The 26,425-nt window shown below is 39.2% G+C and overlaps 1 protein-coding gene across 12 annotated transcripts in view; it reads right to left on the bottom strand.

Annotated features, from left to right (window-relative positions):
* FHOD3 (formin homology 2 domain containing 3) overlaps positions 1–26,425 on the bottom strand; it is a 374,055-nt gene that overhangs the window by 35,614 nt on the left and 312,016 nt on the right. For all 12 annotated transcript variants that reach the window (XM_085052233.1, XM_085052234.1, XM_085052240.1 and 9 more), the window contains 4 exons: positions 20,418–20,576; positions 12,050–12,232; positions 7,323–7,442; positions 6,702–6,863 (listed from right to left, as the gene is read on the bottom strand). In XM_085052233.1, coding sequence (XP_084908359.1) covers positions 6,702–6,863; positions 7,323–7,442; positions 12,050–12,232; positions 20,418–20,576 — 624 coding nt within the window. The remainder of the gene's footprint in view (positions 1–6,701; positions 6,864–7,322; positions 7,443–12,049; positions 12,233–20,417; positions 20,577–26,425) is intronic.

Here is a 26,425-nt window from a genome sequence, read left to right as displayed (position 1 = left end):
ATATCACATGTCATGTATAGAAGTTTAAAACTTTCTCATTCATGAAACACAAGATGTTCCAATCATGCTCCAATCATTCAGGCAGGACATGAATCAGGGAGCCTTTCTGCTCTTTGGGTTGGGATGTCATTTCTCTGTGTGGCCACAAATTCCTCATGGCAACACAGGAACTGCACACTTTATTATTTGCTGGGAGAGAGAGGAATGGCTGCTTTGAGGTAACATTGGGGATTAAATGCAGTAGCTCAAACCTTAAGTTCCTTCCACTATATATTCCCCAGGGCAGCATGTACAACTCCAGGTATGCACTGCCATGCACTGCAAACAACTGCAGCCCCTTTGAGATAAGAGGTCATTTTTCTTCAGCATTCCCTTAGCTGGAATGTGCTTTACAAACACATTTCCTCTTCCAGCTAAATCTGCTCTAGTCTTTGGGCTAAGCTCTTGCACTACTGCACATACAAAACCACCCCAAAGTCAAAGATGCTGCACCTAAATACACTCACATTTCCTGCCTCCTGCGTTAACATTCAGCTCTTTACAGGGTCAAAGATGTCACAACTGGATTGAAGCAAAAATCCCCCAAACAAGTAAATGGATGGAAACTGATGAAGCACTTCTTTTCAAAATCACTATATCCAAAGTTTTGTTCTGAAGGCCAGTGAATGACTTATTACTTAGCTTTAGCATGCTTGTATAAGATTTCTATTGTTTGATACTCTATTGTTTATTGCTACAGCTTGTTATTGTTTATTGCTACAGCTTGTTTCTTTTAGTGATGAACATATAAAATCCAGTTATTTTCTAAGGAAGACCTGGATCTCTGTTTTTTTATCTTAGCAACAAGGTGCATGAAAAACAGGTTTGATGCTTTCACAATGACAAATGTTGGCTAAAATTCACAATAAAATGACAACTATTTTATTGTACCTCATAGAAAGATATACATAACCACACACAAGTTTTCTCTTTTCAAAGTTCAAGATAATTCCTGCAGCAGACCACAGTCTAGTCTGAGCTGTTTATAATTTAGGGTCAGACCGTCCATTCTCACATTATTACAGGGATGCATTCTGGCAGGGAACATGAAATCTTCCTCTTTTCCTGAGTTGGTTCAGTGCCAAAGGAAATTCTGAGAATTGCTCCTTGCAAACACACTGTCATCTGAGAGCAGTGACCTTGTGTGGCATATGTTCAAAACTCTCTCTCCTCTAATATTTCCAGACTGGTTTCCTTCACCAAGTGTCACAAGAATTACCCCAAGGCCACCATTAGTCCAACTTGCACACTGTAAGCATGCATTTTAAGCGAGATACATGCCAGCTCTCAAAAGAAAGCAATATATAAAGATGGTTCTACCCAGACATTTCTAATTCCAGGGTAAGAGGTGGCATCCTGCAAAAATAATTTTGGAATTGAGAATACCTGAATCAACCCCCTAACGAAAAATTAAAGGGCAGAGGTGGCAGAGGTGCTTATTGAGGTATGACCAGGTAAGTCTGCCCAATTATATACACATCTCTACTGCATTTTACTTCATTAAACAATATCCTAAAGATCTGCATGGGATCTTTTTGCAGATGCTGTATGGCAGTTCCCACCATCTGGGTCAAAGGGGAGCAATACCACACAGTAGTGATGTAGGTCCCTTCAGACAGGCCTATGTCACCTCCAAACAATTCGTGCAGTGATTTCGCCTAGAATGTTATTGAAACACCACAGTGCTGTCAGGCACATGTGCTGAACTTCATCTGCTCTCTTTGAGGCAGAACCTCAAAGTCTCATTTACCATGGAACCTCTTTCCCCCTTGCCCCAGTATGCCCTGAAGCCAACAAGATCTGCCTTTCCCTGCTCTGCTTTCACCTCTGCTCCTGTTTGCCCATGCCAGGATATGGGGCAGCTGCTGGCATCACATGGAATGACTGCAAGGAACCTTGCATTCCTGGACTTCTTTTTTTCCATGGAAAGTAATTTGACTTTTGGCATTTATTTTTGTTTGAAATAATGAAGGGAAAACATACTTGAATGATAACTGCACACAAATACTTTCTGTCAAGTGAGACACAAGAAACCCCACTGAAAGAGTACAGGAGGCAGTGTGATCTTCCCTACCTTTTTAAAATTATTTTTAAATTACTTTTTAAATTCTTTCTCTGCTTTCCAATGTATCAGGCAGAAGCTATAGCATGTCAAATGGCACTTCTGTTCCAGCCAGCACCTTTCTCCTCATGCCTTGCTGCCAAGTTCCTTGGAGAGCAGGCAGCTGCAGGCTTTCTGCTCCCCTGTGTATGCCTGAGTCTCATCCTAAGTTCTTTCCTATCAGCAATCCTTACCCCATCTTGTATTGCTAATATTTCCTATTTCTTACTTTTAAAAGCTGCCTGCTTCTCCACTGCCTAGTATCTACAACTAATCCAAGTGTCTTGCTGCAGGGGTTAAGAACCAGAGAGAAGTTTGACATCTTGTAAGTAAATTAAATCAGGGGAAGAAAATGACAATTATAGTTTACTCTATGGAGCTGGCCAGCTTTCAGATGCAAAATATTTATGGGTTAGAGAGAGAAGATGAAGATTTTTAATAAGGACACAGTTTTTATTCACTAACAGAGAAGACACTGGGCTGAGGCAACCCCTCCTTAAGGAAATTTCTAGCAACAACACTGAGTTTAACTGCAGAATTATGAAGGTCTGCTTCGGTATTAGGTACATCAGCTCTGGTACAACTTCAGTAAAAAAAACCAACTTGAAATAAGTAAGAATATAAAAAGAGCAAGTGATTTTAATCATGGGATACTAAATAATTAATGCTGCGCATGATTTTATAAATGCTTTCCTTTATCTTTAATTTTTTCACTTGTGTCTGGATTTTTTGCTTCCATTTATGACTTCAGTCCTTCAGTAAAAAGTCACAAGTTTTGCAACAACTATACTGTTTTGTTTCTGGTCTTTTAAACTCCTTTTTGGTGAGGCAGCCTGTTTTATTTATGTTTTTGGTTTTTTCATGAACTAAGGCTCAGGAAATTCTCATATGATGTGCATTTCAGGGGAAGGGGCATCTCTGTTTATCTACAGGATGGAAATTGTTTAGCCTTTGTGGTTTCTGAAAGATGTTTGTAGGCAAAATGGAGCTCAAAATACAGCCTGATCCACAGTGAAATATTAGTTCTCCTTTCCTGTCAGCTTTCCTAAACCAAGATTTCGCCTTGTCTGTGAACATTCCCTTGAAGAGGGCAGTTTGGATAGCTTCCATGTCCTAACTCTTTGATTTGTGGCAGCTCCGATCAAGTGGGAATAGAGCTTGTTACAGTAATCCATCAGTGGTTTAACACATGCAGGAACATCCCAAGGAGGGAGACCTTGGGCAACATGGGGAAGGTTAAGGCTATAATTTCTCTTAATGTGATTTTGTCTGGCCTTTTCAGATTTTCGTCCACTTTGGGCAGGGCCACTGGATCAGCAAACCACAGACTGAAAGACTGGGCTCAATTTTGCATGCTCTTAGACCTAATTTTTTTTTTAAGTGACAGCAGTAGGTTAAGCTTTCCTCCACTTTCTATGACTGAAAAATAGAAGATCTGCTTGAGACTACACCAGACATGGCGGTGAGGATTTTGGAAAACAAAGGCTCTTCTCTTTTGTGGTATTTTTTCTTTTTAATGATTAACTTGATCCCAATCTAAGAAAAGAGGGAAACAACTTCTTAACAAAGAGAAGAAGCAGGAAATGAGAAACCAATATACCTAAATGTTAAGAAAATAAGAATCACTCAAATTAAAAACATAAACAAAAACAAAAATGTAAGAGCAAGCTAAAATCTTCCAAACATGAGAAACCCAACTCACTGAAGGCAATAAACCATAGCCTAAACATAGGCTGTACAAGAGGAAAACCAGGAGAAAAGAGATGGAATCTAAAGAGAAAATATCTAAGGATATAAAACAAAAGCCACAAATTCCTTTATGGTATTAAAAAAAAAGAAAATATGTAGGAGGTCCTGGATCACTGGGGATGAAAGAAACTGAGGAAGACAAAAATTAGAGAAGGGAAGCAAGATGACTTCTTTTGATCCAACTTCACCACTGAGAATGTTGGGAGAAACCTATTGTGGTACCTATTTTCATTTTTCTGTACTATATTTTCAATAGATGAGAACTAATTGCAAGGTTTGAAATCTTCCTAGCAGAAACACATGTTGGAGAGAGATGATATCTTACAAAGCAGTAAACAAGTAGAGTACAATAATTCTGACATCAATTAAAGTTAAGAAATTGACCCACAGGCTAAAATGAGTAGGAATATGTATGTAACTGCACTCAGTAATTTAGAGAAGCAGAGTATAGCAGAAGTTTCACCTATCCCTAGAAAAGTAGCAAAGTTGATGCAGAGGTCCAGGTTTTATTACTGCATCTGGTAACCTGGCTAAAAGGATGAGTGACAGGAAATCTAATACATCAAAAAAGCCACTATATTCTGAATGTTTACAAAATAGTGAATAGATAAGAGTAAGTAAAGAAAATTAGATTTAAAAATCTTTTCAAGAGCATCATGGGAAGCCACCAATGAAGTGTGAGGTTAAGAAGGCAAAAGAAAAGAAGGAATACACATTGATTGTCATTTGTTGACAGGGTTAACAGCAGGTGTCTCATGGTTTGTACTTCGTATTTCAAAATTATCTGGAAACAAGGAAGCACATCCAGAGGGTTAAACCTACAGATGGCAGGAAATTATTCAGACTAGTCCTGACTGAAGATTATTAGGGGTTTGAGAGGTAAGTAGTAAATCTTCTTCAGCAGATCATGGTCGCTGCTGTAGACTGCAATGAAGTGCACAGTGCACTGCAGCATCCAACTCCTTTGTGCATCCAGCTGAGTTCTGAATGCTCCATCAGCACAGGAGACTGCCTGATGTCCTGGTGAATTGCCCTGGGACAATGGGTGTCCAAAGGGTAGCAGCAGTCAAAGAACAGAAAGAAAACCCCAGGACATCTAACAAAAGGTAGCAGAAGCAGAAGGGCAAACACAGTAAGATATATTTATAAGGAGAGGCTGGAATACTGTGCTTACTATTGTTTAACACCTTCTAAAAAGAGCACGTGTGGAAACAGTCTCATATAAAAAAGATGTAAAAGGACCATTTAAGACTTAGACTAGCATCTGAGCAGCCTAGTTTAATTTGGTCTTGTGCTGAAAAGGGTGATGGATCAGACAACCTTCAGAGATCTTTTCCAACCTAAGTCATTCTGTTAAATAGAGAGAAAAAATATTTTGAGTCTTCAGTATATTCCAACAGCAAATCCTGAAACTGGCAAATTGAACAGCAAAAAAAAAAATTAGATTATGAATTCATTATTGCAAGAACTGCACTAGGAGCCAAAATAAGATTCAATTTTTGCAATTAAAAAAAAAATTGTATTATACAGGGTTGTTTGCCCCATCTCCTCCAGCTCTTCTCCCAACATCTAAATACGGTGGCCTATAGAAAATAAAACATTCCTCTATTTGATGCACATAATGAGAATTATGGCTCATGAATTAGCATTTTTCTAGGAGAAATTTTTCATCTCCTTAGAAGCTTTTTGTGGTCTTTGTTCAAGCAGCTGGTATTGGCCACTGTCTGAATCCAGACACTGGACTAGATGGATACTATAATTATCTGCTGTAATTTTAAGTACCAGTTCCACATAGACATGTCTCCAGAACAGATTTTTTATGTTTGCTATCTCCCATGTTTACTCCATTAATTAAGTAAAGTACTGTTCTTAAGGGTCATTAATGAAATCTCACACTCCAAGAGATTCAAGAGTGAGTTTACAGTGTTCCTCTCATGCTTGCTGGCAGCAGTAATAAATAATCTCCACACCACACTGAGCCATTGACCAGACCTATGCATTAACTAGGGGATTACTATTTTTTGGTAAGAGGGGCTGCCACAAGTCTCCTTTATTTCTATTTATGCTCCCGAACTCCTAACCATCAATGTGATTTTCAGGAGGACAGAAAAGGAGTACTAAAATGTAGAATACTTTATTTTGAGGGTGACAGAGCACTGGAACTGGCTGCCCAGAGAGGTTGTGGAGTCCCCTCTTCTGGAGATACTCAAAACTCACCTGGACTTGTTCTTCTGCAAGATGCTCTAGATAAATCTGTTTTGGTAGGGGGTTGGACTAAATGATGCTGAGTTCCTGTCCAACCTCAACCATTCAGTGACTCTCTGAGTTAAACCAAGTATTTCAAGGACACTTTCATTCTGGAAACAATTCTACTAGTAAAATATTTCATTCCTTCTATTGGATTTAAAATACAATTGGGCTTAAAAAAGAGATTCCCCCAAATTCCCTTCCCATTTGAAGATACTGGTCAAATAAAGTTTTAATCGGAAAATAGTTCCTAATAGTTAATGTACATTAATAATAATTAATGTACATTAATAATGTACATAACATTAAAATGGTTGTCATAACAAGTGGCTGCCTAAGAGAGCCCTGATGAGACAACCACCTGAGAGACATAAATAAAGTTCAGAAAAGGGAGTACTGGCATCTTTGAAATTCAGTGCAAATGACACAATGAACACACATTCATAAACAGTGCTGCAACCAAGGAGGAACAAAAAATAAAAGAATAGAATAAAACCTTAAATATTTCACTTCAAAGAAGTGTTATGAAAATGTGCACATAGATGTATTTACCTACTGGACATACCTTGGCTGACCTAGTGATGGCCCCAATCTCTGAATAGAGATCAGTGCTGTCTGGGAACTTTTCCACCACCATAGTGCAGACGTGGTGCAGGAGGGACTGTTTGTGCACTGTGTCCTTGACTTCTGGAACTTTCTCGAGGTAGCTCAACTCAAAAGCTTTGGCCTGCAAAGGGAAAAAAAGGGAAGAAATTAAAAATAAAAATGCTTACTCCTTCCCATGCAGATTAGTAGTTAAAAACGATTACCAAGAAGGGGCAGAGAGGAAAGAAAAAGACTCCTACAGGAGACTTATTATGTTTATTCATTTTTAACTTGCTGGAGACTAGGCCTAAGATCAGTCCATCTGCAGCAAAATGACCCACGACACAGTTCTCACAATTGGTATGGGAAGAATCGACACTGCACTTAAGGGAGTTACACAAGAGTGCTTAGCTCTCTACTTCCTTCAGGTTATGCTAAAAGAGGTAAAGAGCACCCTAATACACAATAAAAAGCAGCTTCTGTTTCCTAAATTACTGTTCTAGTACAAAATAAATAGTGGGCTGCAATTTTCATAATGGTTGTGACTTGTGTTTTTTTGAAGGAAAAAGCTGCAGGGGAAATGCTGGGACATCAGACTTACGTTGGTTCCGTTCAGAAAGTTCCCAATGGCTAGTAGAGTAGAAAGGATAAATCCCAAAGTTTTATTGTGCTCCAGTTGGTCCATTCCTTCCTTCAGGTCTAGCAGTGGTTCTGCAACTTCCTACCATAAGAAAAGAAACACAAAAGTGAAGGTTAGTTTTTAATTCTATGGTTTAGATTAATTACTGCAAAAAGTTCCTGAACTGGCGTCTTACAGAGTGTAAACTGGCCATGTGGGCTGGCTTTCTTCCATGTTCCAGCTCATAAATCACATGCAAGGACAGCAAAAAAAATACATAAAATATTTTCCTACTGTTATTCCTTTATGTATGCAATTGCCTTACTTGTCCTGGGTACTGTACTGTGATTCCAAACAAGAGAATGCTGCTGCATTTCAGTTAGATGCATGAACACCCACATGCCAAAACTGGTAAAAAAGCTTTTTAAAATATTTTTTTCTAATCTTTGAAAAACAAATTAAAAAAATTAGAAACCTTTCCAATTTGACATTTGTAGCCTGACCCTACAGCTTTCTTCAAATGATGGCCACTTCTGTGTTTTAGATACAGTTTTGTGCTTGTGAGAATTTAAAACTGGAAAAAAAACCTGCTGTAAACATCAAGCATTACAAATAGTCTCATTTTAATCTTTTAATTGAATGCATCTTCCATCCACACATGTTATCCGACTATAGATATGCATAATGATAAGGGTTGAAATCATAAATTCTGTTCCATTACCTCAGGAAGTGAACTACACCAGGGAGTTCAAAGGAAGAGAGTGAGGGTAATTGAGTTGACAGAGCTTATTTCTATGTCTCTGTGTGAGGCCCAGGGTTATTTATTTCGTATGCACAGTAACAGTTCACATTGTTTCTATCTTCAAATGCCATTCTAAGCATCTGCAAGCAGCATTCTTTTCACAGAATCACAGAATAGTTTGTGTTGGAAAAGCCCTGAAGATCATCTAGTTCCAAACCCCCCTGCTATGGGCAGGGAGACTTTTTTCCTAATTTCCCAAATTGTTATACTCTTTATGAGCCAAGGAGCCAAAATTAAGCTGCTATTTTAGACCAAGAGGCAAAGTAACTGAGAATTTCACTTTCTTGGGGACATACAACAGTTCCTTCAACAACAGAAGCAATATTTTACCATAAAAGATTAATGAAACACATTTCTAGTCACTACAGAACAATCTGTCTCTTGGAAAGAATATGGCAAATTCAAGACAAATTAAGAGATAAGATAGTGAGCTAAGTAGTTAATACATCAGAGGTGCTAAATAATCCATGTCTTTATCACTGAACTGAAATCAAGAAACTGCTGCACAGTATTCTTTGAGTTGCTTTAAAGTCAGGGTTGATTTAGTTTGTTTTGATGCATTATGGGATGAATCAAACTGCTCTGCATGTGTGGTAAACATGGGCTTCTGAACTATTTTACTTGGATCATTTTCCAAACTGTCAAAAAAGTATTCCTTAAAGATTCTCAAGGTGAATAAAAAGGTGGCATAAAAGGCTTCCAAAGCAGGTCATACTGAGCCCTTCATTTAGCTATTTACAGGTAAGTTATCTGAGCTTAGACTTTCTTGCATATAATACACATTTATAATTACTCTTTATTTCTTATTTTATTGTAGGATTAAAAAATGATAAAAAAGAGTGTGCAAGATACTGAATAATCAGACAAATCTCTGTTTTTTTCAAATTTACCTGTTCTTGCTTCCTGTAAAACTCACCTTCTACCTAAAGAGGGCAGATAGATAAGGCAGAGCTACCTCATATCCTTGGATACCACATTTTTATTTTTCAGCTAAAAAATTATGTTTTAATGAAGTTTAAGGATTGGTCCAGAACTTCTGTCTGTGAGACATCTGATAATGCCTGATAAATGTTTGATGCACATGTACAAATGAACTCAACCAATCCTAATTTTCTCATTTCTATGCCTGCTTATATTAAGTTTTTTGATCTTTCAAAGCTGTCAGCAATAAGGATATATTTGCCTGAAATGATCTTAATAAAGAAATAATCTTATTTAGGACAACAGAAGTTTCTATTCCTTTTTCTAAGACTTTTAAATTCCCTTTGAGATAATAAAATTTGACAACAACTTGACAATTTGACAACATCTGCATCATATGTATTTCCATACACAGAATGAACACAGTGTAATTTTTTTTTACCTCTTTTGTCTATGCCTTTAAACTATGATAGCAAAAGAAAGGTGAGGAAAATGATTGTTCTGCCCTTCAGTAGGCATTTAAGTTAACATTTCAAAGCAGTATACACATTACCGAGCAAATAATTTGGAAAGGGTTTTTTCTTTTTTTATTTTCTACAGAGAGCAAAGAGTGAGTATTCATTCATCCAGTTCAGCCCCTCACAGTCTGAGGATTCTCCCTACAAATGCACCCTGCCTTGCTTTAGTTAATTAAATTCAAGCTAAGAGATGATTTCTCTCATTATGCCTGGCAAGCTTCTCATGAACATAAACAGTACATCACTTAACCCATTTCTGGAACAATTCACTTTTTTTTCTTTCAGGTTTTCAAAGATGCATCTAAGACCTGCTCAGACAAAACTCTGTTTTTAGCAGGTTAGCAGAAGAGCCTCATGTATGAGAACCATCTTCTTACCAATAACTCAGGAATTTCACACTGTTGGTAGCAGGGACCATCTAAAGCTTCCAGCCTCGTGGAAATAATAGCATTCATATCTTACATAAAATATATGTGTGACTTGGTAAATAATATGAGTGCATTCTGAACTGCTATAAATTTCCCTTATTACAAAATAAGATTTGAAAAGATCAAGCAAATGCTAGACTGAAAAAAAAAAGACAAAAACTGTGGACCTAAGTAAATTTTGGGATCTAAGTTTATTGAAGGGTTTGTCCTTTTGCAGATGGATCTTTTATAGAAACATATTTTCAAGAACAGAAGAATGTTAGCAGCTCATGGGACACTTTTTATTATCATAATCATTAATGCAAACTACATAATTTTTAAAAACTGAGTATGCTCACAGTATCTTACCTCAGTCTAAATAACATATATGTTTACTGGTTACCTGGAACTTAAACTCTGACCTTAACCTTTTCTTACTGGAGCCACCCAGGTGCTCACTATTCTCGCTTGTACCCCTCATGTCTGATCCTGTTTCTTCCTCCTCACCCAGCTTAGGCCCAAGCTGTCTGTCCTATCTGTGCTTGTCTGCCAAGCTTGTCACATGCTCCTCTTACTTCATCACAGTTATCACATGTTACTTCCTCTACCATTTTATGGTAAGTACTGTGCTGGGTCCTATCTACCTTCAAACAGGGATAAAAATGTTGGGTTTATCTTCACTACGGCTATTGCTTCCTTGAGCAGTTAAAAGTATTTGAGACATTTGGTAATAGCATCCATTCTACATGGATTTTAGTTGGCAATAAATTAACTAGCTTTGTGGGAAAGCATTAGGAAAACAATCAGAATTTCTTTAGCTTTTAGCTTCAAAATGTTGCTTTTAGATTGAGGGGACACTAGAAATTCTAAGTGTATGTGGAGATTAACAGCTACAGCTAACTGAGCCTATGTGGAAGATACAGTTTAGCCTTATGGTAGCTTCAAAGCAGAATAAATAGCTGTATCAGAGTGAAAAATAAACCAAAAAACCCACCCAAAAAACCCCCAACCTGGCAAAAAGTATTCATGCCAGATACAAGTATTTTGCTATAGAAGTCAGAAATTTAAATGGCTAAGACTAAAACATTCCAATTAAAATTCCTGAGTATTGGTGTGATTGCATTTCCTAACATCTGACAAAATTAGGTAAAGGTTTGAGTAATCTTGACAGTATCATCTGCAAATCAATCCATTGTTGTACACCCCATGAAACATCTATTACTAGGTAAACAGAAGGCATTTGCACAAGCATTTAGAATCCTTATCACACAAAGTTATACTGATTTTTCAATACACACCTATGTGCAGATACACATACAAAACTATTATGTAGAGGAGAGAGCTGCTTTAAGGGGAATACCTGGGGTATGCACCAGAAGGAAGTTCCTGTGCAGAGATTCCTGAAAGACCTTGTGACAGGCAGCAAGTACCCGAAATCCCCTACACAGTTTCATTCTGTTTCATCTATGCACTAAAATTCTACCCTCTCTTTAAAAAATTTTTCCTGGGATTCACCATTCTTGACAGACACCCCAACTACAGTATTTTTGGAATGAATACCATCCATGGAGAACGTGGCAACAGCTGTCTGTGACTGAGCTGAGCTGTCTCATCTTTTGTTTAGAATTTTGAGAGCTATAAACAACAAACATTTCATGGATGAAGTTTTCCTTAGTTCAAATGGATATAAGATCAATACTCTCATGATGTAAGACTGAATGTGGTAGTCCTCACTCAATCTTTAAAGGAGAAAAATTTTCGTTGCTCTGAAGTACGAATTTCCTGAATAACAACATCTGGAGAAGATGTGGCAAAGATTTAGCCCTCTTCTTTGTTTAAATATCATTACTGACTAATTAAAGGAAGGAAGACATAATCTCTTAATTTTCTTTCATAGAAGGAAGAGATTATGAAGGATCATTTTAGCTGTTTCCTGGTTGGCCACCGAAACAAAAGCGACCCATTTACCATTTCCTCAAAATGTCTATATAATACCAAGGTCAGGGAAAGATTAAGCAAAGCCTCAGAAGAGTCTCCACCCATCTCCCTGCTTCCCCTCACCTTTTCCACTATCTCATAGTCCATCTTGAAAGCCCAGAGCTGGAGCCTGGCGGAGAGTTCACTGATGGAGGAGAGGGTGAGAAGGAACTGCTCGGCACTTCCCAGGGGGACATCAGGATTTGCCAGTTGTGCCTCCTGGATCTTCTGCTTCTCCTCCTCAGTTGGGATCATGGTCAGGATTTTCTGTATAGGGAGAGAAAACGCAGGCATCAGTGGGGGGGCTGAGAGGAGCGTGAGGGCTGCTTGCTGGGTGACTTCACAGAAGGCACAGCAGAAGTCCTCATGTCCTTGGCTTTTAAATTAGGACAGCACTGTAGTAACTAAGAACTAACCCACTGCACAGGGAAGAAAAATGAGGATTGCTATCTCTCACACCTGCAGTTTGTTTAAAAATGTATCTGGATTAAAATGCCTTTTTATTTTTTTAAAATCCGTGTTCAGTAGATATAGTTAGTCAGGGAATGAAACACTGAAGGAGAAGAAAGGAAATTGGTTAGGACTGATCTCATCAGCTTTCATATGTTTAAGTCAGAACTTAACATCTTTTTGCAAATTAGATATGGAATTAAGGGTAGAAGGAGAACAGTTTTGTGGCCTGTGATTTACAGCAAGTGAGACTAGATTTTAAGGTCCTTTTTAGCCACAATATCTACAAATCTTCTGGCACACTTGTAAGTATGCAGGAATAACTTGAGGACTCCTGTGCCTTGCTGTTTCCATAATTTCTTACTTTTTGTTCAGTCTGTTTTGTTTTTCTTATGGAACATGGAAACTATTGCAGCTTACTAGGTCACTCCTGAAGATTTCACCCTGACAACTTCCCAAGGAACACACATTGAATTTAAAGCTGAATTAAGCAGTGCATAACATATGGACTTTTTTCCTTTTGATCTGAAAAAGGATCTCAATATTTTCAGTTTCTGCTGTCAGTGTGGCTCAAAATATTTTAATTTTTTCCTTTAATTAATGGATTTTATAGGCTTGTTTAAATGTGGCAGCTTTTCTTCTGAAAGCATTGCTCTTTAAGGTATTGCTTCTTAATCAGTTTATAACACAATAAATGCACTTCCAAGCAAAAAAAAAAAAAGGAAAACAACATGAAGGCATCAGATAAGTTGAGGTCTCCACCCTACTGATCAATGCCTCCTTAAAGGAAAGCAGAGTTTTAACACATCTTATGTTTATTCATTTGAGGAATGACATGTTTTTGCTGCAGCTGTCTATAATGATAGAGGCTGTTTTAAAGGGGAGGAGAGAATAATAAAAATACAGCCAAAGAGCTATCAGACCTGCCAATCCAAACTACAGCCTCGTTCCAACACTGGACATAGCAAATTCATCAAAGCAGCACAACTGGCCCTTCCAGTACTGATAGTTCCCCTGACTGTACAGCACTGGAGCTAAGCATGGATGGAGAGAAAGGGACTTTTCCAGGTCAATCAGGCAAAGAACGAGAGTTAAGCACACAAATAATGTTCAATTTGTTCAACTGGGGCTTATTTAATTTCAGTCACAGCATTTGTATTGCTGTTCATTTTCTGCTGCTGACTTCCATAAACATAAATAAAGAAGCATTTCTTTCTGTTAATGCCTCTCTCTCTCTTTCTCTTTGTTGTTATAAACAATAACAAAAAAAAGCCTCCTTGCTTGGACACTGCAAGATTCCACCTTAATAAATTAATATCTGAAGTAAAAAAAAAGAAGAGGAGGAAAATCCCTTGATACACTCTGGTGCTTTTCCTTAGACTGAAAAGGACTGCTTGGAAAATATTCTGATGTACACCTGTTAAAATTGACAGCATTTGTGTATTGATTTTGAGATGTGCTATCCATCCATCCATCCATCCATTCATCCATCCATCCATCCATCCATCCACACATGCTGAAATCTGTCACTTGGGTCATAAACATAAAACTAGATTTACAAATAGCTGCTTCATGGCATTTCTCGGTGTTGAACCAATGCTCATGTAAAAAAGTTATTAAGAACCCAGACTGAGCCTGAAACTCATAAAAAAAGGTGTTTTGCAGTGTCCCTTGAAGGAGTCAGGCATCTTAGTGCCTACTCCTCTCTTGCACAACAAGAGGAAGCCAACATGCCCTCAGCTGAGACAGCTTGCAAATAGGCTCATATTGAACATCCATACATGGAGAGTTTAGCAGTAGCCATGTGATGGATATAAAAATGCTTCTGATGCATTTTTGAAGGCTAACACTTCAGCAGTATTCTCAATTGCCTCCTACAAATAACTAGGGCTTTTGGCAGCTGCCCAGGGATCCCACAAGTATTTTGTGGTGGGGCAGTGCCTTCACTCCAGAGATTTTGCACTGCTTTGGGGCATTTTAAAGAGAGCAAAGAAACAGTGAGCTTCATTTCCAAAGGGACTCTCTTCCTCCTTGAGCTTTATATAAACATCACAAGACAGATGGAGCTGACAAAAAGCATTCAAGTCCAAGTTCTGCGAGGCTGCTGTGCTGTGTACCGTACTGTGTGAAACAGAGGATGCCAAGCAAAGGAGCTGTTCTTGTGGTGCCAGCTGCTGAGGATCAGCCCTGCTGCTGAAAAGCCATGCTGGTCTCACCCCATCCAGGGTGCAAGCGCCCTCATAACAATGAACTACACCAGCACTTTTGATCTGCTTGGGCAAATAATTCTGATCCTGCTGGTCATCACCCTAGGTGTGCCCCTGAGCAAGTAGTGAAATGCTCCTCTTCTTGATTTCCACTCTATGACTAATTTGAGCTATTTGGTCAGTGCTGGAAACTGACGAGTGCACCATCTTCAACTTTATGATTATTTTAATTTTTATAACTACTATTATTTGAAACAACACTAACAGTAAAAGTAGCACAAAATCACAGTATGGCAGCAGGTTACTGGCACCTGATGTGACCACTGAATCACAAACTGAGTCCATTCATTAGTTTGTATAGCTCTCCCCAGTACACAAAATCCCAGAGAGGGTCAGGTTTGAGGGGACCATAGTGGGTCATCTGGTCCCACCTCCCTGCTCAAGCAGGGCCATCCCAGAGCACATGGCACAGGATTGCAACCAGATGGCTCTTGAATATCTTCAGTGAGGGAGACTCCACACCCTCTCTGGGCAACCTGTACCAGGGCACAGTCACCTTCACAATAAAGCTCTTCCTCATATCCAGTGAAACTTCCTGTCCATCAGTTTCTCACTGTTATCTCTTGTCCTATTGCTGGGCACCACTGAGAGGAGTGGTGTCCATACTCTTGACACCCTCCCTTAAGATACTAAAATACGTTGATAATCTCAGTTTGCTCTTCTCCAGGCTAAACAGGCCCAGATCCCTCAGCCTTTTCTTGCAACTGAGGTGGTGTCAGCAGCCTTCATGTCAATTAAAGAAGAATTGGTTTTTAAAGAAATCCTTTGCTCATATTTTCTAGTATGTGTGACACATGTATTTCACCTTCACGCATTCTCACACAACTATTTGGGTCAGAGTCTTAAGTTCAGAGGAAAACCAGTGCACAAATAATGAAGGAAGGTAAGTAATTTTTACATGACATAATGGATCCTAACTGTTCTGCTGCTGGACTGCTGGACTCAGCCACCTGCTTGTATTTTCAGCAAAGGGATCAAACTGTCTATTTCTTGGACTCTGCCACCCTGAGGTACAATCTCCAGAAGTTCCTAAGAGGAAAGACTTTCAAAAGCAACATATGGCTGAGGGTCATGGGCTTCAGTGTGGGATGCAAGGAAGAACCTAACAAGTGGCAGGGAATAGCCCAGAACCTCTGAGGAAATTAGGTGCTTAAGTTTTCTCTTTCATGACATACTGGGGCTTCTCAGTGATGATGAGATTGCAGGGGTGTCTTGTCTTTTGTGTTTGGTTTCAACTAATCTTACCAGGTAAACAACAGCCTGAAAAAAATTAGTAAGTGAAATATCTGTTTGTTGTTGTTGTGTCCAAAGCTTTCTGCGACTTGAAGGACAACAAATAGATAAGCTGCATAACCAAATACACATCAGTGGGTATTTCACCAGATATTTGACAGATCTCAGAAGACAATCCAACTCCTAAAAGGCTCTCTCACATTTCAGCTTTCGAGGTGGCTGTTAACAAGACCCTTTGCTGGTTTGCATTACCTGTAGAAACTCTAAGAAAATATAATAGCATATGAAGGTCAGAACTTCACAGTAAGGGAGGCTGCCTGCACTGATTTTATTACAACTCTTCCAAAAACGATCCAATTCTGAGAAGGAACTACATCTGAAACACTGATGGCCATCCCTGTAAATCAGGAACTGACACCATTGCCTCAGACCACTCTGCGTCTTTAGCTCTCTGCTGAAATACATGAACATGTCATTGCTGGTCACAGAAACTGCAGAAGCTGTTTTGGTTTGCTGCAAGGAAGGAAAGTGTGGCATTTTTTCTTTAAATAAAGTCTGAAACAGATTAGCACTGTGATATGCTGACTGTGGGTGTCTGACCAGCAAGGCACCACTGAGGCCATTCTCTCTTAAGTCTAGACTTGTGAAAAAGGTGCTCTTTCAGGTCACATGAGCTAGCTTCATTTGAAACATCCCATAGTACTCTTACAAAGCATTAGCTAACAAATTGAAAATTGCAAATGTTGAGGTACTGTGTCAATGATCAGAATAAAAATGTAAATACATTACTTGCTTCCAAAAATCAAACTTTTACTTTTATTTAAACAAGTCACCATCTAACCTTTTAACACCAAGCTCTCATTTCTTACCCCATTTTACATCTCAGGGCTATCTAGCCACTTCAGACAACTAGACTTCAAATTACTAATTATGGGTATGGAGGGTGCAGCACACCTGGAGAGATTTTTTCATTTCAAAGATTTACTAAAAGCTATACCTACTAATGCAATCAACATGGTGTATCATCACAAAACTCTGTTACAAAGCAGAAAACAACCCATGCTAATTTACTCACAGCATTACCTTACTTCTACTCTGCTAAATTAATCACATTCTTTGGTATAATTTGATTTTGATCCAAGTTTCCTCACTGAGCAGCCCTTTACAGAGGGATCCAATCATTTCCTTCACTAAGGACAAGCACCAAGGACGGGTTTTTTGGACTCCACTCTTGCAGTTCCCCCAGTACATAAAAATTAGGCACCAGGATTTTAAGCTCGCCTCTTCTGCTTCACTCACAGCAAGACCTCATCCATGCTAAGAAGGCAGTTCTTTATTCTGCAGTGAGCTCCAAGTTGTTTGAACACAATGAATGCCAAGCTTTCAAAGAAAGGAAAACACAAACACTTTGGCAAATGTAAGGTGGCAAAATTTTTTTTCAGCTGGACTGGCTCATGCTTCCAAACACACAATGTGCATTCCTCCGAAAATAAGTCTTAAACAGTGCCTGCTTTGCATGCTAAGTGGACTGCATCTGCCTTTCCAGTGTCATGGCCCCACTTTCTGCCTTTTTTCACAGCTCAGGGGTACCTAGCTGCTTTGAGGACAACAGACTTTGGAATAGAGGGCTGTAAAATAACTGGAGGACTTTGTCCACTTAGTTACGTATGTTTAAAGTTAACGTATGGATTACTAACGAGTTCAATGTCAAAAGCAAAGCAGCCTTCAGCAGGAGGTAGGGCAGCAGTGGAGGGTCTACTGGACCTACTGGCCTAACCGTGGACTTCATGGTGAGTTGGGCTAAAACAAACTTGTAGCCTGCAGCTCACTGCATCCTGCCTTGTTGCTAGCACTATTATCAGCACTGCTTTAGTCCACTGTCCTAAAATGTCACTTTTAAGGTACCATTTAATCCACCAAGGTGCAGAGCTAAAGCCACACACACACTCACATGACAGTGGCTAGGCTCCTCAGCAAAGGACATTCCACAGAGCTCACTGCCAAGGGAAAGGATGACTCAGGTGACTTTTTACACTCTTGGTGCTCTGCTCTGTGTTGGATCTGACAAAAGCTGAAGACGATCCTAAATTACAGCTTCTCTGAAATTTTAGCAGCAAATGCTATGTTGTCATCATATCTCTTTCCCTGCTCTTTTTAGATCTCTCTCTTCTGCTTACTGAATGTGACATCTCGACAATTACTGCGCAGAAAGGCTTTTGAGTATCCACTGTGATACATTTTTTTAATTAGGCAAATTGCATAATTTTTTTCCATACCACTCCTGCCTCAATCAACCCATAGATAAGCTATAAATTGTATTACATAGCAAATTGCTTTATTATCTGTGGATTCTTTTAATAAATGAAGCTGATTCTTACACTATTACTGATTCATTCAAAGTGGATACCAATTATTTCCTTATATTTAGAAAGATAAGAACCAGAAAACTTTCTAAAAATCTAGGCTGAAATGACAACCTCTCTTCCCTCTATGCTAACTTTAGGGTTAAAGCAAATGAACAGACAGATACAGATAACAGACACAGGAAAAAAACCTTGTCTACACTGTAGACCAAAGGGCCATTATGGAAGACTGAGGCAGGGATCTGCTGAAAACAGTGGGACTCACAACAATGCATTTTTATATCAACTTGTGTGCTACCTGGCCAATTCTGCATAGGTTAATGTAGCCTGCTCTATCACTGTAAAGGGCTGACTCTGTAACATGCTGTAAGAAAAATCTGTAGTTTGGGATTGGGAAAGGGAATCTGAATTCAGTGTAGGGTTTTACCTGATAAGAAGCAAAAAAAAAAGTATATAACTGAGGACAAAAAGCTCTTTTCTCCACAGACATCATCCTTCCAAACCAATGAAGATTTCATTGGTCAAAATGCAAAGTACCTGGGCTCTGCTGCACTCACCCTTCCTCTTGATATCAAATACCTGAGTGATCACATTAGGATTACTTACATCCTTAGCTTCAAGCTGTGGACACAGACCTCAGAGACCTTTTCTTTAGTACTGGGCAAGTACATCAACAGTATACAATTTCCTGGTTTCTTGAATTCTTCAAACTGAAATTCACCTTCAAATGCATTTTAAATGAAATTATGGGTTCCTGGCAGCTAGCAGAAAGGCCACCCAAAGGAGGGTGTGGTGGTACAAACCACAGCTGTGGACACCACAACAGGTGGCTGGCAGATGGACAGCCCAGAGACAAATGTTGCCAGTGGAAAGGGTGGGCTGTGCAGAGCACCTGAAGCCAGAGAAGGACACAACTCAAAGAAGATGATCCGTGAAGTTAATGAAGCTGTGTCCTTCTTTGTCAGCCATTTTATGTTGGACTTTGTATGGAAACACTGCCTACAGCACTGAGATCTAACTTGGCTGGTGGGGTACTTCTCTCCAACACTTTAAAGCTTAGTACTGCAGACTGCAGTGGTACATGGGCTGGGTCATGAAAAATTGAGTTTTTTTAGAATGATCTGTTGCCTTCATAATATGAGTAAAGTATCCATATAGCAAATAAGTATATATATGTAAGTATATAAGCTTTTGGAAGGAATTACATTCTAGTAGGGATAAATCAGGCCTTGTATTCCATCTAGAAGGATCTTTTGCCTTAAGCATTTCTTTTGCATGTAACTGTTGGCAACTCCATTTTCATTCTGGGAAGCTTTTCTCATTTTCTTTTGTAGTCAGCAAGGTGAAGGTGGAAAGGCAGAAATCATGGGGGACAGTGCCAAACCACTAAAAGGTGACTGTGAATGTGACCTCTGATAGCCATTGGTTGAGATTTGTAGTTGTGCAGATTACTCTTACTAGATGATATAGGTTTAGTGAAAAAAAAAAATTTTGAAATGACTACAAGCATAATGAAAAAAACAGTGGAGCCGCAGCCTTCTTTTACACTTCATAGAAGAAAAATGTTTTGATAAAAAAAATAATAAACAGAGCTCATCTTGGATCTTGGTAAGAATATCTGCAAAGTCAAACATGTAGTGGTAAAAATTACATCATCTGTAATCTTTATACCAACTGCTTTTCTTCAAACAACAGTAACACAGAAATGCTATTCTGGGCAGAACTAGTCGCTGTATTTGTTTTCCATTAGATATACAATCTAGAATGACTCCAACAGCTAGCTGGGCATGAAATTTATTAAACCCTATACCAGTTGCATCAGCCCTAGTAACTCACTGCCTGTTTTTGCTGCTCACAGTATTTCAGTCAAGCTTCAGATAATACTCTGAAAAACCTGAGAGGAATTAGCACCATTGCTACTCAAACAAAGCAGATAATCCATGATCACTGAGCATGCCCAGGCTCACGATACTTCATGCTTCTGAGCCCCCTGCACTGATTTCACAAATTTCAACACTCAGACATGACATAATACACCCCCTTCTCCCTCTTCCATGACCAGTCTGGCCTGTACTATATGCAACTTGGGAAAAAAGTATTGAAAACGCAGACTTGAAGACACTGACTATTCTTTCTTACCTCTATTCCTTCCTTGTTTAAGGCATATTCATCAAAGTTCAAAATAGCAGTCTTGATGGTGCGGGGAGGGGGCAACACAGTCAGGCCAATATTAATGGTGTTGCTTCGCTTTGAGTCCAACACAATGATCTCCTGTCGCTTCCCATCCGCAGCAGTTTTCTGGGAAAAAAGAAAACGAGGTCATTATTCCTCTGATCTGCTTTGTAAAGGAAAAGTCACTCCTTTCACTAATGACTTCCCCCACTCAAGAAAGCTGACGCTGAATGTAAATCAAATTTATTTGTAGGCACCAAAACAAGCTGAATTCTTCTAGCACATCCTTGCTGGTATCAACATGAGCTGCCAGGATTCAATCAGAGATCTGAATGCTGCCATGGAAAGCAGAGCTAGCCTGAGACAGTCCCCACAAGGGCAGTTTGGGGCAGGAGCCACTCAAAACCACCTGAAACAGTCTCTGCCAGCCCAGAGCTCTGCTGTGCAGCAGGACTGACCAGCACAGGGCTGGTGGGGCAGCAGCTGGGCAGCCGAGGGGCTCCAGGGCTCAATTCTCTGTTGGATGCATCGATCTGGACTCTCTCTCACCTGTGTGTCTGACAGGGAAAGAGTAGTTCCCACCTGCCTGCCAGCATTCTCCTGTGCTACAAATCCACCTTGGGCATGGAAAAGGAGCTGCAGGTACCTCTCTGGAGGCACTGGCATCGTTTTCTGACCTCTGGCTGCGAGGGGAAAATTATTTCACCCTGCCACTCATGTTGTGTCTGTCACTTCCTTCACAGATGCAGAAAAATTTCAACCCTCATGCTTTTCCCAAAGTTTCATTCTAGACTATCCATATCCTTGGATCTTACCTCCAGTACAAATAATAATAAAATCACACAGAACTGGCAACACATGCTTTCAATTCCATTCTAGAGTAGACCAAATGAATTTCTTTCTCTCTCTCTTTCTCCCCATCCTTATAGTGGCAAAATGTGAACCAACTACACAAGGTGACTCAAAATCCACTCATATGGCATAATGTAGTATTGAATGTGGTTTTTGCTTTTACACTTCAGCATGCCTCCTTCTCTCTCCCATTATCCCACAATGGAAGGTGTCTCTTTTGTAACTACATATATCATGTGCCAGGTAGCTGAAAGGTGAGAGGACTCTGCTCCTCACACTCAGGGCTTTTTTCCTCCCTCTGCATATATGTGAACATTGTAAACATGTTTTCTCTTCTTCTTCTTCCTTTGCCCTATCAGAGATGGGCTGAGGAGCACTGTCAAGCATAAGAGGGTATGGAGAAGTCCTGCACACTGATGCACCAGTCTTGCATCTCTTGTGGATTTGGGGAAAGGAGGAGACTTACTGCTTGAGTCTCAGTCTGTGTTCAGGATTGTTTTTCAGACTATGGAGCTTTGTCCTTCACTTTCTTTGGGTCTGCACCACAGCCACCGAGACAAAAAATACCCCACTGCCAGACCTATGTGCTGCTTCTGAATTGGAAGTTAGTAAATATGATTTCATCAAAACACCTCCAGCTGTGGACAGCCCACAATGGGGAATGCAGCTGTACCATTACAAAGACACCTTTTTTCTGGCAAAGCTCAGAACCTTGCTTGCACAGGAAGAGGTTTGCCCACAAGCTCCTTCAGCCTGCCCAGCACCTGTGTGATACCACAAACCTTTTATCATACAGCACAAGTAATGTGGTATGATGCAACTTCTGTGGGTACATGAGACTGAGGGCAAGTGCTGTTTACAGGAGTTGGGGAATACCACATGTGTATGATCTGTGAAAGTAATAAGAGGGTTGTTTTTTTAAACTTGAAAAGAAACAACAATTTTGCAGTACACAGGATTAATTTTAGGAGAGCAAAGATAACATTTATTTTCAATGTTTTTGTATTAGTTCTGTCAGAACTGATCTCTTCTTAACATTTTAAAAGTATTCCCAAAGCCTTCCTGAGCTTTCTCTTCTTTGAGTAAGAGACTCCTCTTTTTCTTGGGGAGCTACCTGAAGGATGTGAGATGCAGTTTCTCCTTTAAAAGAGTAACTTTTACTTCCTGAGCCACTAATCACATTTTCAGGACCACAGTTAGTGGCCAAGACCACATTAAAACCTAAAAGGGTTCACCAGAGACTGCTTCCTCTTGAGTTTGTATTGCACTAAGCCTTTTTGAAACCACCACTTTTTACCTTGTCCTTTGGAGCACAGAATTACACAGCTCCAAAGAATTTATGCAGAAGGGAAAAGGCCAGGGGAAAGGAGTTAAATTTAGGCTTCCCACATGTGGTCTGGGTAAGTAAGCCTCAAATCTGCAGCTCTGTTTTTAGGCTCCCAAGTCTGACAAGACAGACATATTCATTTGGGGTACACAGGACGCTCATGGCCGGGATCACTGCGATCCCAACTGTGCACACGCTCCCTAGCAATGAGTTATGAAAGACAGATGAGCTGCACAGGGCATGGGTGCAGGGAGGTATTTTCCAGAGCTATAACTGCACGTGGGATATAAAATGTTGGGGTGAGTAACCCTTTTCACAAACAGGGGCTGAGGAGATTTTAAATCCATTCGGGGGACGACGTCTGAGTTCCAAAGAAATCCTTTCCAAATAAATAAAAGGATGAAGAAAAGAGAAAGATTTTACTACTATGAACTTTACTACCTTACTGCTAGGAAAAGAATTGCTTTTTGTCTGCAATGAAATTGCACATGTGGAAGTGTCTGACTGTTAAAACAAGCTACAGCTAATAATTTCTATTATGATATGTGGTGACTTCAATCTGTGCTTTATAAGTTGATTAACAGAGAATGAATTCAAATGCTTGAGGGAACACTGAACTAGTGCACTTGATTTTATATTTTAATGTTTCAGTATGAAGTGTAATGACTGAACATCTGAATACTATATATACTATATTATTAAATGTAAACACAAAGTAATTATAAAATACAAACATATCAGGTGGTATAATTTGTGGGAAGCAAACATTTCTGCAATGTATTAAAAATTACAGTGAATTTATACCTTTACAAGACCTAACTGGTCACATTCTCTTGCCTCTGTTGAAGACTGGGTAGTCCAGATTGATTATTTAGAAACTCTTACTATCCCACAGAAGGTGATTTGCGGACCAATGAGAACATAGACTTAAACAAGCCTCTTTGCTTTAATTAATATGGGAAGTAGAAAAATTTAAATAAGTTTTCAAGTAGTCATATAAATAAATAATTATATTTGAGCTTCAACTCAGAAATAGCTCCTGTCTTTAAAGCTGCAGAAGTCTGCGTCAGTAGTACAGAAAAATCTTCCTTAATAGTGAGATAGCTTTTTAAAATTTTTTTTTTTTTTAATTTCAATCTCAATTCGCAAGGATTTAATACAGGGGATTTAAAATGGAATCACTCAGCTGCCACTGACTTTTTCCAGGATATACTATGTAATCTTTTTCAGAAATTCTGGTCCACATTTATGACTTGTCTTGAATTTTATTGAAATTGCAACAAATCCTTCCAAAAGGAGTATGTGTCTAAGCATGTATATACATGTGCACACGAAAACAGATTCCTTCATTTGTCTCTCCTACTAATTTTTATGTCTGTGGGCACATGATGGATCACTATATCCCACAGGGTATGCATGAATCAGCAAAACAATACTTTCATGCAGAACCAAGTGGATGGCAAAAGGGCTGAACAACAGTATTTGATTTAGGAGTGTCTGCTGTTTTCATTTCTCTTCACAGGAAAGTAAACGCTTTGAAATACTTTGCCAAAATACCTGCTTTGTTTGGTGGAGTGAGAAGGAAAGAAATACTAGACTGGCTTTGAGGGAATACCTGATCTCTCTTTCTATTTGCAAATATAATGCAGTTGTGCTCTATTCTAAAAAATAAACCATCTGCAACTAAAAGGTGCTCCACTAACTAAAATCAATGTGCAAGTTCCTCAGTGTGGCATAAGTTTTCCTAAAATCAGGAATCTTCTCTCCCAGTCCCAGCCCCCCAAATCCCGTATTATATCCTACAATTTAAAATCCACTTTATTTTATTACAGTCTATTGTGTTTAATGAAAAACTTCTCATGAGCCAGGAAGTAGCTGTTTATAGCTGTGTGTTGTGGAAATCACAGTGAAGGATTAGAAACTGGAGTAAAATTGGTTACAGCTGTATGAGAGAGCATTTGCACAAGATAGAGCCAAGCCCCCCCTTATATACCCTGACTTTGCTTTTCCTCTCATCCTTCTGGACTGCTCCTTTTCCATGCACCTATTTCCATCTCTTGCTACGAAATCTGGAGATTTGACTTTTGATTTGTTGCTCTGCACTCTCTTTTTTCGGCTAAACCAACTGAGCTGTGAGTCAGACTTTACGATATTATAGAATAAACCTGTTTTGGATTGCAGCCATTGGACAGGAGAAACTAGACACAACAGGGAATGTGCTCTCTGGAAATAAACCAAGTAGTCTGGAAAAAGCGAGAGCTATCCTCATTTGAGTGCAATCTTCGTGCCCAATCTCAAGTCTTTTACGGATTTGGTGGTCTGCTTAATGATCTAAGGACCATCTCCTACTCTGGAAGACTTGCTGGGGTTCACAAAAACCAGGCATGAGTTTCAAAAGTCTGCACAGAGTTCTACTACAGTACTCCTCGGTCCCTATTGTCTTCTCTGTAATGAGACAATGAGACTTCTATGTCTGTGTTATGGGACAGGGTGGAAAGAGAGCCAAAAGTACAAAGTCTCAAGCAGAGAGCAGTTATGAGTCGCCAAGGGGAAAGCAGTCACCTAAATCATTCCTCAGACTTGCACTAATTTCAAAGAAACCTGCTCACTCATCTTCCAGCCAGAAGCCAAAAGCTGTGCCAAAGCATCAGGCAGGTTGGAGAAGCAAGTGTGAGGGAGGGAACATGGCCAAGAGTAGTTTGGGAACATGCACAGTGATTGACTGGAAAAGTAAACAAGTCATAATTCCAACAATTTAACATTTTATCAAAATTTCATGTGAGAATAAAAGATTAAGAATCAGCCAGCATGATCCATTACAATGCTGGCACTTAGCACAGAGCTAAATTTTGGACATGGTAAATATGTCATCATTCCACATTCAATTCGAGGAATTAAATATTTTATGGATCTAAGAAAATGCTCTCATTCTTTCCATCTATGAACCATCTGTGGCAGATTCGCATTTACGGGGAGAGAGATGAGGAGTAGCACACCACGACGTCACCAGCATTCCTTCCTCAGCAGAAAAGGAATTAGACAGAGAAATTAATCTCAGCATTGGCCAGATGAACAATCAGCTGAATTTGTTTTTAAAGGCTCTACACCATACATTTCAGATCTACATGTACCTGTGTCACAAAAAAATTCAGCGAAGAACAGTGATGGCAAGATCTACACGAGCCATCTCTTTATGTACCTGTTGTTTGCTAAGTACTTGGGGGCTTGATTATAGAAACTGTAAAGTTTCCACTGGGTCAAGAAGATCAAGAATGACTATTAGAAACTTTTGAGTTAATAAACTGAACAAGTGATGCAGAGAACCTTTACAATGAGATATTTGGACTCCTCAGAGTAAGAGCAAATAATATCTATAATACACAATAGCTAGAACAACTTTCTCTAGCTAATGACAAGTAAAATATTCAAGGTGCTGACTGCTTTTTATGTTATTGTAAGACAGACAGGCATACGGAGAAAACACACAAGCGATTCATTTATTTTAAGAGAAGTGGACATTTTTTACTAGCATTTTAACTGGAAAAAAACATTGTTTCCCTGATACCAATTATTCTGCTTAGAAGAAAAAGAGTTTATGTAGCCATGAAAAACAAATGTTCAGGCTAATAACTATTTTAGTGCTACTTCAAATTCCTCCTAAATGTAACTATAAAAAGCTTCCTTTTGTTGTTGATTCTAATGTTAAACAGCCATGTCACAAGCCTTTGTGAGTTTGTTTTATAACAATACTGAGGAAGAGGGAATCCTAGCTACAGAGGTATTTTCTGTGCCAGCT

Source organism: Lichenostomus cassidix, chromosome 2 (assembly GCF_008360975.1).
Source record: "Lichenostomus cassidix isolate B80296 chromosome 2, HeHo_3.0, whole genome shotgun sequence".
Lineage (NCBI taxonomy): Eukaryota > Metazoa > Chordata > Aves > Passeriformes > Meliphagidae > Lichenostomus > Lichenostomus cassidix.
Note: the sequence above shows the minus strand (reverse complement) of the source record. Positions and strands in the feature narration are given on the sequence as shown.